Source organism: Callorhinus ursinus, unplaced genomic scaffold, assembly GCF_003265705.2.
Source record: "Callorhinus ursinus isolate GAN/ISIS: 27379988/994484 unplaced genomic scaffold, GSC_fseal_2.0 scaffold3, whole genome shotgun sequence".
In the NCBI taxonomy this organism is placed as follows: domain Eukaryota; kingdom Metazoa; phylum Chordata; class Mammalia; order Carnivora; family Otariidae; genus Callorhinus; species Callorhinus ursinus.
The window spans coordinates 47,455,702-47,468,345 of NW_027397065.1; the positions used below are offsets into that span (position 1 = coordinate 47,455,702).

The window sequence follows — 12,644 nt, forward strand, 5'->3', positions numbered from 1 at the left end:
AGCCACTCTCACACCAACAGTGTTTGAGCTGGAAGGGGCCTTAGAGACTGAGATCAAAGATGCCATACCCATTTCAGATAGGGGAGGAGAAAGGCTCAATGGGACCTAACATAAGCCAGTTTTCCCATCCCTTAGCTCTCAGACAGCATTCTATCACGGTTCTGGGACCTCAGGCCACGATGCCCAGTGATGTCTGGTCTCCCCCCATGGGTTAAGGAGTCCCCTCTAGGGACTCCTAATTCCTGCCATAGGCCTTGAAGTCTTCCCTCCCCTCCTCTCTCAAATTCCTTCCATACAGATGCTCCTCAGCTTGCAGGCTGGACAGACTGCTATCCTCTCTTTGTATGATCAAACATAACAAAGTCCGGGCCAAGCGGACACATGCTGGTGTCCTAGTCTAAAGTGGGGTAGGTACTGCCACTGGACAGCACTCATAAAGCAACAGAGGTTCAGCGTGCCAGCTCTTCTCATTCTTTTCTGTAACAGCTTTACTGTTATCATTCACATACCAGGTTATTCATCAATTCAAAGTATAAAATTCAATGGGTTTTGTTTTTGTGGGGTTTTTTTTTTTTTGCATATTGAGTCTGCCCTCTTAAAGCTGCAAATTTCTTAAGTTTCCAGATAAATTTTCTTGACTTTTAAAACAAAGGTGATTACTTTAAATTGTTTTTAAATTCAAAGCCAATCAAAACCTGTCAATAAGTTAAATCTTTAAAGGGGGAGGCGCACTTGGGTGGCTCGGCTGGGCGTCTGACTCTTGATTTCAGCTCAGGTCATGATGTTGGGGTAGTGGGATTGGGCCCCATGTCCCCGGCTTTGCACTCAATGTGGAGTCAGCTTGTCCCTGTCCCTCTGCTCTGCCCCCCACTCTCACATGTGCTCTCTCTGAAATAGATGAATAAATAAAATCTTAAAAATAAAAAATAAATAAAAAATTTTTTAAAAACCTGTGAGTTGGCTGGAATGGGCCTGAGGATATAAGATAAGGGATGCCAATCTGTGACTTCTGCCTTTCAGAATGAAAGCCCTATCTTGACAGCCCCTAAATCGTCTACCTAAATTCAGATTTCAGGGACTGGCACCTACAAGTACTCAAAAATTTCTGAATGAACAAATCTGGGCAAGTACTTTTGCAAATCTGTAGCTGCCGGCCCCTGGGGCAAATCACCACCCAACCCGTTTTAAGTATTATCACCACATCAAGAAACTCAGTACACCTTGTGAACAGCTAAATCCACTTGGGGACACTGTTCAAAGTTACTTCTTGACCTTCTACCTCCCATTTGCCATCACGGCTTTACCCACAGGCACACAGGAAGCAGGTCTATTCAAATGCTGTATTTCAGAAGAGCCAGCATTTCCACCCACCCCAAACTTTGATTCTTTAATCAAAGACTAATAATCCTAGTTCCTTCAACCATTCCCTGCTCATAGAAAGGTGCAAGCATCCCAGTGAGCTGCCTCCTCTATGTTCCTGATTTCCTGTCTCCCTCCCACATTCCCTAGCGGCAGCATCCGGCTTCCCACACCCAAGAACCTTGCTCTCACCAGTCCAAACTCTACTCCTACATTCAGCTCCACCTGAAGGAAAACCTAAGCCAGGCTATTCTATGCACATAATTGGCATCTCTCTCGTGCTGCTGTTAATACATATACACAGAATAGGAAAAACAGAGACCTCTGCTCCCCCCAAACAGAGACCTCCGCTCCCCCCAAACAAACCCCAAGCTGGAGAAAGACATCAAAGATGGAGTAAGAGGGTTTCACTTCGAAGCACCATTTCTCACTGATATTCTACTACTAGTGCACTCCTAAGCACCACAACGTGGGCTTCTCGCTGCAGGATTATAGCCCCCAGTGACTCCTTAAGTCCCCCTCTACTCTACAGTTGCCTGACAGCCAAGACAGGGTCTGAAGAGCTAGCTCTAAGAAGTACCATGGGCTGCCTTCCTGTCTATGCTCAAAACCAAACAGAAGGGATCAAGGGGCAGAGGACTGAGGAAGACCTAGAAAGACTGGCTTTGGCACCTGACCTCTGTTAGCAAATGAAGACACAGGTCAAAACTAAGTCCTTAACACTCTCAGAACTGTCACGTCTTATTGTTCGCCAGGCTCTGGCTGAGCTCTCATGTTCATCTACCTCATTTTCAACAGGGACTCCAATGTGTGAGTACTCTAGATATAACTCCATTTACTGGAGCCTAAACATTACCAACCTGTCCAAGGGCACTCAGTTGCTAAGTGGCTGGCACTAAGTCAAACTATGCTCGACTGACTCCAAAGTCCCTGTTCAACCACCCCATTCTACTTCTGCCTCCAGAGGTGGAGTGAAAATAGAACTGGAGTGGAAACCAAGAGGACTGGGTTCAAGTCTCAGCCCTTCTTTGAACTGTGATCCTAAGCAACTCCCTATTTCCTTTCTAGGCCTGAAGTACCAAGCTGTAAACAGGGGTTTAGAATCAGTGACCTCTGGGGTCCCTTCCAGCTCTAAATACTCCTTCCTCTCAAAAAGAAGGGAGAGGTGCCTGGGTGGCGCAGTTGGTTGAGCGTCCACTTCTGGTTTCAGTTCAGGTCGTGATCTCGGGGGTCACCCCACGGTGGCTCTGCACTCATCGGGGAGTGTACTTAAGACTCTCTCTCTGCCCCTCCCCTGCCCTCTCTCTAAAATAATTAAGTCAATCTTTAAAAAAAAGAGGAGGGGCACCTGGGTGGCTCAGTCGTTGAGCATCTGCCTTCGGCTCAGGTCACCTGGGATCAAGCCCCACAGCAGGCTCCCTGGTCCTCAGGAAGCCTGCTTCTCCCTCTCCCACTCCCCCTGCTTGTGTTCCCTCTCTCTGTGTCTCCCTCTGTCAAGTGAATAAATAAAATCTTAAAAAAAATAAATAAAAGATGGGAAAGAGAGCACAGCAATGGGGACAGAGTTGACAACTGGGCACTGGGCTGGGTGAGCCTGATTATAGCCCCACATTCTCAGGGACTTACTATAGCCTTCTATCCATGGGCAAATGCAGCCCCACTACTCCCAGCCGAAGTGTAAAACGAGCTGAATTAAGCTGAGGGGAGGTGGCTCTGATGGAAGGAAACCTGGTGCATGCAGCCATCTGTGGAAAAGCCAACAAAGCCAAGCTGTGGAGGGGCTGATGGCAGGCAGCTTACGTGAGCCCAGGAAGTCCTGCCACAGGGGTGCCTCCCCTGGTGGAGGTGGGAGTTGCCACGCCAGCCCCGTTCCCTGCTACTTCCAGGGCTTCCTCTTTTGGGCCTGTGCCGCCGCATCAGGGTGAAGCAGGCTCCTGGCTTTAAGTTCAAGCGTGAGCTCAGCTCCATCAGAAACTGGCTTCTTCCGGCAACTGAGATGCATTCCAGCTAATGTGGCCTTCTGAAAGGTCAGAGAAATCTCATAAACTGGAGCCGCTCCCTATGCCTAAAGGATGACAGCTGATAATTGCCCAACACTTCAGGAATGACTTGGAAATCTGCTCCCTTTTGTAATCTGGGAACCTTGCCCCAAAGGATCAGACAGGAAACCCCAAACCATATACTCTTAAGAGGTTCTCATGTGGCCAGGATAATCTTTCAAAAGAAAAACTCTGACCATGCCATTCCCTCATTTAAAATCTTTAACGGCTTCTCTATGCCTTCCAGTTAAAATCACAATTTATCTAAGTCATCTACACAACAGCCACAGGGAATTTACTCAATTCCCTGAACCCTCGGGCCTTCGCTCCACCAAGCATGAGCTCTTTCCAGGCTTTTTCTCAAATAACTCCTACCCATCCTTCCCATTTCAAGGGAGTTAGCTGTTGCTTCCTCCAGAAAGAATTCTCTGACCTAGACTTGAGTTGGGTACCCCTGCTACACTCCCAGAGAACCCCATCCCTTTCTTAACACAGCACCTTCCATACTGGATTGTGAGTGCATGTACTCCTTCCCAACACAGATTTTTGTTATTCACTGTGGTATTTTCTATGTCGAACTCAAAATGTGCTGTGTGATTCCGTCGAAGTATGAGATTTATCCGTTCATTCACTAATTATCTGAACAGGAACCTGAACAAAATGACAGTGTGAGCCATGTGGCTATCTGGGGAAAGAGCATTCCAGAACCAAACCCCTGAAGCAGAGAGTACACAACATACTCTAGGAAAAGCAAAGACCAATGCTGTTGGATGGGAAAAGTGGTGAAAGAGAAGGTTAGAGCTTGGGGAGAATGGGTGATGTGGGGAGCCACATCAAGGGTAGATTAGAGAATACTCTAAGGATTTGGGATTTTATTCCACGATGAGAAGCCATGAGAGGATCTTGAGGAAAGAGTGACAGGAAACCAGGTAGGAGGCTGCTTCAGCAATCTAGGTGAGAAGCAATGGTGTGTGGATTCGGCTGACAAAAGAGGAGGTGGTAAAAAGTCTTTAGCTTTGGACAGACTTTTTAGGAGCCAAAAGTATGTATTAGTTGATTATATGTAAGGTGACAAGGATGACCCAAGACTCTTGTCCAAGCAATTAGAAGGGTAGTTAGTTGCTTACTAATTTCTGAGTCTCACTTTCCTCATCTGTGAAGCAGGGTAAAAAGACCACCTACTTAGCAGATTACATGGGCTAGAACACATCAAATATCCAATAAGTGGTAACTATGGTGTCCCTATTACCTATCTTGGGATCACCAGGAACTTAAATAAGCTGGTATACGTGAAAAAGAGAGCGAAAACAATACAGAACCCAGGTGGACCATTTATCCAGATGGCTCCTGGCCACAGTGGGACTTCAGCTCCTCTGAGATGCTTGCAACTTCATTTTAAAAAGCAGAGAAGAGAAAAGGCTACCTCGAGTTACTGGAATGCATGTCTGGAGGGTAAGGTGATTATCACAAGTATGGAAGATTATTACAAGTGTCTGCCTTTGGCTCAGGTGATGATCCCAGGGTCCTGCCATGGGACCCTGCATGGGGCTCCCTGCGCAACTAGGAGCCTGTTTCTCCCTCTCCCTCTGCTGTTCCCCCCCACCCACCACCGCTTGTACTCTCACTCTTGCTCTCTCTCAAATAAATAAAATCTTAAAACAACAAACTAAAAAACAAACAAAAAACAAAGTGCCCTCTAAACAAGGCCTCTGATGGAGGGGGGTCAGCTGGGTTTACTAACAGTACCTCATACTGAGATGGTGAAGCCCCTCACTACACATGACAGTTTTATATGGCTGGCTTTACAAAATTCATCAATAAAGGCCTACACTCCTCACATCCCACACCTATGGCTTTGCCAGTCCAAAGGTGCAGCCAAAAGAAAGATGCCAAGTCAAGACTGTCCCTGTGATTCTCAGAAAATCCCTCAGGGAGAAACCGTAGGCTGTCTGCCACATAAGTTGGCCAAATGGCCCTGGTAACTTCTGCAAATAGCACTACTTGAAAATTAAGCCAACTCCTGATTATCCATCCTCACTTAGGAAAGTCATGAATAACCCCCCAGAAGGGGTAACTGAAACTACATATATCTGGCTTTGGAATGCATCTTCTGGAACAGAAACCACTTACACCTCTGTGGGACATTTTTAACTAATGAACGGGGCTACCCCATACTCAAATTAAATTAATTTGATCCTCAAAACAACCTCAGCACAGGGATTAGTCCCATTCTGTGACTAGGAAAAACAGAGGTTAGGCAAGCTAAGTCACCAAGTGAGAAAGAACGGAGAGAGGTACTCTACCCATGTTTGATTTAAATCCCATCACCACGTATCCTTCCGCTCCCTCTTCCCGCTGTCTCCTACGCTTTCATTAGCCAGGTATCAAAACTTACTTCCTCTCGGGAACCTCCAGCAAGGTAAGGCCATCCTCTCTCCTGACCACTCCACCAGGTAACTCTGGACCAGCCAGGGATGTTTGTGAGCCCAGACTGAGGCACCTGTGAGCCCTCTCAAGGTCCCAGCACCCTAATTACCCCCTTTGTGAGCTTGTCTTGGATTTTGCAAAAAGGGGCACTCCCATCTGCCAAGCTCTCCATTTTAAAGAGGTTTTTGTGGTTTCAGGCCCGCTCCTCCTCTACCCGCCTCCCTCTGGGAGGGAACTGAGTGCTGAGAAACAGCTCTAAAAATGCTTACTCTAGCCTAGGTCCACTGCAGACAGGGGGTGGGTCAGCCAAGAAACTCCACCCCTCAGGAGGTTCAGGGTTTCAGACTGCAGAGACCACCCCCTACCCCCAGCCTGAATGGGCATACCTCTTCCTTCCTAGCAGGCACTCTCTTCCCCAGGAAGTATAAAACTCAAACACCCCACACTGAAGTTGAGGGGGCAGTCAGCCTCCCCCTACCACCCTTTCAGAGGGTCCTAATTGTGTGCTTTCTTTAGAAGGGGGTAAAGTAATTTAAACTGCAGGAAAACAGCTTTAAAGCCTCATTTATGGAGGCTAACCTAGCAGTTCTTAGCTGAGGGTGCACTATATCAACAGTATGGAGCTCATCACTCTTGACAAGTAATTCCTTAATAAATCTAAAGGGATCAGATTTCCTCAGTTGTCACCAAAACGTCTTCTTGAAACCGGTTCGAATCAAGATCCACACAATGCATTTGACTGACGTCTCAATTCTTTTTTAAAAAATGTCATTTATTGATAATTTGTCCTGCAGAATTTTTCACATTCAGAAACTAGAGGACTGCTACCTCAAGGTCCAAAAATTTGTTCCTCCATGTCCACAGATCTAGGGCTCTATTAGGTTTGGGTTCAATTCTTCTTTGGCGGGGGGCGGTATTTTCACAGGCAGTGCTGTGTACTTTCTATCTCAGCACTGCAAAGCACATAATGTCTGCTTGCTCCACAGTTTCTGATATGTACCCCAAGCGATCTGCCTAGGTTCCTAAAGCCAGAAGTCTCTCTAGCCCTCACAGAACTTGGATTCAAAACTGAGTTCTTAACCGCTATGGCAAACAGAAACACATATAAAAAGCTCTATTTTGGTTTCTTTCTTTTGTGTGTGTGGGGGGAGCGGGTTACTGAAAAACTTTTTTTTGGATACTAAAAATACGTTGAAGACATTTAGACCTAATCTGATTCCCTCATTTTCAGATGAAGAAAAAAAAGCAGAGGAAGCATGGGGGTTGCTGGTATCCACCATGCTGCTCACCAACAGAATCAGAAGTGGAATAATGGTGATCATTTATTGCAAAGTTTTTAAAATAGCAAATACTGGATAGGTAGCACCTATTGGATGGTCTGTGCCCAGCACTATGCTAAGGGCTTTAATAAACATTATCTTCTTTAATTCTCACAACCTTTAGAAATAGTAACTATCATTATTCTCATTTTGAGGATGAAAAAATGGTGGCTCAGAGAGGCTGAGTAATTCACCCAAGACTGCATAGCAAGTTAGAAGCAAAGCTCAATATATACAAATATTGAAACCACGTTGCAGATCTCAAACTAATAGTCAATTTTACCTCAATTAAAAAAAAAAAAAAGCAGCAGTAGCAGCAAAAGCAGCAAAGCTGGGACTCAAAATTGCAGACTGTAGGATTCCTAGGCGGGGCTGTTGCTTCCACAGTCCACTTCTCATGGTGGGGAAGGAAAAGGCAAGGGTCTGATGTAGCTCTGATGCTAGACTGAAAACTGATACCCCAGATCCACACAGATGTCCCACCCTAGTGCAACTGGGAGGAGACTGGGAAAGGGCCTAAACCTAGGAAGGAAAGTAGAGAAAGAGAGCAGAGATTTATTTGGGGCCAGTTCAGTGGGGTGGAGGATCCCTGGGATTGCCCTGGGTCAGCTGAGATTTTTACCTCTTCTTTATTTTGTGCCATCAGTTAGCTGCACTTCAAAAGAACACAGAAAAAAGTGATGCCCAGAACACAAATGCTCAAGTCTGAGACCCTGGCCAGATTTCCCTTTAAAGTCAAGAACACTAGGACGCTTGGGTGACTCAGTGGGTTAAGCGTCTGCCTTCAGCTCAGTTCATGATCCCAGAGTCCTGGGACGGAGCCCCACGTCAGGCTCCCTGCTCCTCCCTCTGCCTGCTGCTCCCCCTGCTTGTGCCCCCACCCCGAGAAATAAATTTAAAAAGTCTTAAAAAAAAAAAAAAGTCAAGGACTACACCACTGCTTTATTTTCTTATTACATGAAGTTAGAAGTCCCACACAACCAACCCACTGATTCCCCCTGCTGGGGTAGGCAGAAGCTTGTGGTGATGATACATTCTCAGGTCTCAACCCACTGCACGTGCACTAGCCACAGCAAACTTAGTTCAGTTATGCTCTTTCCCCACAGCCCTGAGAGCACATGTGCACTCTACCAAAGGTAGTTTTTATGAAACGCAAATAAACAAATTAAAATTTATTTTTAAAGCATTCATCATCCCACATTCCAAAGCAAAAATAGCCAATTCCTTGGGTCAGCAACCTTTAAGATCATACACAATATGCCTTCCAGTCTGTGGATAAGCAAAACTCCATTTTTAAGGAGATGGATCCCATATATTTCATGGAGTACTGACACAATACCAGAAAAGGAAAGTACTGCATTCTCTACCCCCCTCATCTTACAGGTGGAAAAAAAGAAGACCCAGAAAAAGTCCTGGAAAGTCCCACAGTCTCCCAGTCTCCCAGACATGGGAGAAAAACTACCACATGTCAGGCACTGGGCTATCACCACAGTGAATGCTCCCAACAACCCCATGAAGCAGATAAATCATAATTTAATCCCTATTATACAAACGGAGAAGCTGAGACACAGAATGGGTAAAGTAACTTGCCCAAGGTGGCACAACTAGCAACTGGTAGGGCTGGCATTTGGGCCAATGCAGTTTTAACCCCAGAACGTTTCCCATCCTGCTTCCCTCATACTCACAAGAATTGTGGCTAGAATAAGGAAAAAAATGTAAAGGTCTTCAAAATATTCTAGGGGACGGACATACAAAAAGCCAAAATGCAAATCCTGACTTAAAATGAAAACTACAAACGTTAAGATGTGGAAGCTTAAACCAGAATAGACAACCCCACAAAAATGGGGGGATATAGAAAAATATATTTTATTACTAGTTACTGCATGTGTCCCTTAAAGCACTAAACCACTAGCATCAGAGCCAAAAGGAAGGCTAAAAATAGGCATTTGCAACAAACTCTGGAAAGCTTTTAGCTTATGAGGCACTCATTTCTGTAGACTCCCAAAAACATATGCATCACAGAACACAAAAATTCCCAAGACCACACTGCCACTCCATTGATGTCACATTTAAACTTGTCCAAGCTGCAAATAAAATCAGGGCTGAAAAAGGGCCTTAGCAGTCCATGTAGACTCTCCAAAAAAAGGGCCACTATCTCAACCTTACCAGACAGACAATTCACAGAATTCTCCCTCGAAAAGCATCCAAGCCCTAACAACAGACTTAAACAGAGAAACTACTAGATTAATTCAAAGTTAGTCTGTCAAAAACTAGTCCAAAGGTTCAAAAACCAATTAGTAGACAAGACACCTTCTTGCCTTAAGATTCCAGAAAAACAAGAACAGAGCAAAACTACCAGACTCAGAATTTTGCTTTGGGCACTTAAAGCAAGTTGGCTTCTCCACTCCAGGGAAGGTGGGATGCCAGCCAAGCTGTCTTCTTCCCACGATCAATAACCCCAGTGACGCACCCTATCAAGGGCCCCTGCACTTGCACAAAACGCCAGCTCAGGCACCCAGTACCACCTGATGTCATGGCTGATTTAAAACCCACAAGGCAGGTTCACCATTAGCTAAGCAGCAGCAGCAGCATGAGTAGCCCCATTTAAACTTCTGAGGTGTGCTCTCTCCTGGGGATGATTATACCCCTGAGTTTAAAGAGGGGGGAAGGACCAAAGCGTGTCTTAAAGTTGCTTTCCCTCCCTCTGTGGGTGGATCAGGAGGGATATGCAAGAAAATGGAGGTTTCAGCACTGCCCTTTGCATAAGAGGGTTCTGGAAAGGAAAGGGGGGAAGGGGAGAGGGCAGAAGGAAGAGAATACAGTTTGAAGTATTATTAGTAAACCCCAAATGTCCCCTCCTCCAAATGAAGCAACCTTAAAAGAAATTAAAATTGCAACATGTTATTTCCAGAATTGGTTGTTCTGGTTTCCCTTGGACTACGAGTGATCCTAATCCCTCGAATGTGAAGACATTAAGCTCCCTCTTCAACTTTCCCCATTTTGATGGTTTAAACCAGTCAGCCTCAACCAGCGACTGCAGAAGGGGAGGAGTTTTGCTAAAGCACTAAGGCTACGGCCACAGGCCCAACATTCTACCTACAAGCGGGTTTTGATACCGGTCCACTTCGCAAAGACCCAAAACAGAGCCGCTGTGCCTCTACGCGCCGGCCAAGGAAGGCGGCAGGGCGCGCCCCCCACCCAACCGACGATCTGGTCTCGGCAAAGGGAGGCCGAGACGAGCCTCCGTATTCTTCACCGCCTTTCCTCCACGCTGACACGGCTCCCCTGGGATCTCCCAAGGGACCGGGTCCACAGGACCGAAAACCCGAGGGAGGGAGAGGGAGGGCGCGAGGAGCGCCGGCCGGCGGTCACATGCCGCTCCCCGCGCGGGGAGGCACCACGTTGTCCCGGCTGCGGAGGAATGCCGGGAAGGGGGGCCGCGCACTCACACTCGCGCACACGCACACTCCGGGCCGCGCCGCGCCGCCGGCCCGCACCCGCCTCCTACCCAGAGCGCGGCGGCGGGCGCCGAACGCACAGGCCCAGCGGCCGCGAGCAGCCCGCGGGCCGGCGGCGCGGCGCATGGCGCCCAACTGTCACCCGCCCGCCCAGCCCGGCCACTCCCTCCCCCGCCGCCACACGCCCCTCGCGTCGCCGCATGCCCCCTTCCTCGCCTCACATTTTCCGCCAACCCCTAACTGGATCCCCGCACACTCGCCATCCGGCTCCCTCTCGAGGCGGAAGGTCCCCGGGATCGGGAAGGGAAACCACCGAATTCAATGACACGCTGGGTTTCCTCTTATCATTCTCCCCGTAACCGACCCCTCAACCCGTCGCCAATGGCGATTCTACCACCTAATATCATCTACCAGAGAACAAAACTTGTTAACTTTTAAAGCCCGAATCCGTGTGGTCGGTATGAACTCATCACCGGGCGCTTCGCTGCCCATGACATATGCTCATTAAACATTTACAACATGGGGACGATCGCAACGCTACCAAAACGGGGAACGTGGGGCGGGGTGGGAAGAGGGGCTTCCCGAGAAAGGGTTAGGCTAGAAACCGTCTTCGGCACCAACACGCGGGAGGGGGGGGTGGGCTCTTTTCACCGAAACCAGCGCCCACCCTCTCCTGGCGAGGTAGGCCCGGACCACGCCGTTGCCCACTAACCGCTGAGGCCCAGGCAGTGGCCATGGGCTCCCGGGGGCTGGGCCCTCCGGCAGGGGCGGCTTCCCGAGTGTGTGAGAGAGGGAACGGCGACCCAAATTAGCCAGAAGGCAATTAAAAAAAAAAAAAAATCCCGAGTCACCACGACCAGTGGCGGACCCCCGGGCCCTGAAGGCCGCTGGGGGAGGGGACGCTCAAGTCCCCGGAAGAGGTCCCCGGACCCAGGAGAGCAAACAGGGAGACCCACCTGGAGGGGACTGTCCGTTCACCGTGGCCAGGACCGGCGGCAGCGCGTTCTTAGTCCACGGGTTCACCTTGGGCGGAGGGGCCTCGACGAAGTCTCGGCGCCCGGCGCCCGCAGCTCCGGCCGCTCCTCCGCCAGCGCCCGGCTCACCGCCGCCGCCCTCCTCCCCGTCGCTGGCCGCCAGGCCCTCGGCGCCCGGTGGCTGCGGCGGCCGCGGGCTCTCGCGCTCCAGCTGCCCGGTGCCCTCCTTGTGTGGCTTGGCGCAGGGCGGCCGAGGTCTCCGGGCGCCGCCGTCCGGCTCCCCCCCTCCGACGTCGTTCGGCCCGGGCTCGCCCTTGCCCTCGGGCGGCGGCGGCGGCGGCTTCTTCCTCACTAGACCCCCGTGCTCTTCGGCCTGCAAGAGGGGGGCGCCCCCCGGCAGCAGCGGCTCCACCTGAGTGGCCATCTGCGCGCCCGCCCCCCCGGAGAAGCCGGGCGCGCCCGAGGCTGCCTCCCCCGCCTCGAACTTGGCTTTCAGGGCACCCGCGACGCCTTCCTCCGGGGCGCTGGGCCCCAGTCCCTGCGGAGAAGGGTCGAGGTTCACGCTAGGCGCGGCCCCCCTCGCGGTGGGATGCAGCCGCCGTAGATCCGAGGCCCGCTGGCGGGGCGGGGGGGGGTAGGAAGGCCCCCCACTCTGCGGTCCAGGCCTCCTCGGCGCGCGTCCCCCCCCGCCCGTTCCTCGCAAGGCGCCCCCACCCCGAGCCTGGCAGGCTTCTCGTCCAGTCCCTCCCTCCCCCCCGCCGCCGGGGCGGCCCGGGCTTCCCGGCTCGGGAGCTGCAGCAATATGGACGGACGGGGGAGAGGCGCGGCGAGCCGAGGCGACCACGCGATCCGCGGCAGGCGGCGGGCGGGCGCGCGCCTCGCGACGCGGCGGGCGAGGGGAGGGGACGGCGCAGCGGGGACGCGCCCGCCGAGGCCGGCCCTTGGCGACGCGCGGGCGGGCGAAGGCGGCGGGAGCGCGCGCGCACAGACTCGCGGCCCCGCCCCTCGCCCCGCCCCGCCCCTCGCCTCCGATTCTTCGGAGCACCTCCCGGGCTGGAGGGTGAGGGG

At 50.6% G+C, this 12,644-nt stretch overlaps 1 protein-coding gene across 1 annotated transcript in view; it reads right to left on the bottom strand.

Annotated features, from left to right (window-relative positions):
• The window catches only part of LARP1 (La ribonucleoprotein 1, translational regulator), a 55,423-nt gene extending 42,987 nt beyond the window's left edge, over positions 1 to 12,436 (bottom strand). Inside the window, 1 exon segment of the mRNA XM_025867175.2 lies at positions 11,559 to 12,436. Within this exon segment, the coding sequence (XP_025722960.2) occupies positions 11,559 to 12,000 (442 nt within the window). The 5' untranslated portion in view covers positions 12,001 to 12,436.
• Positions 12,437 to 12,644: the final 208 nt, after the last annotated feature.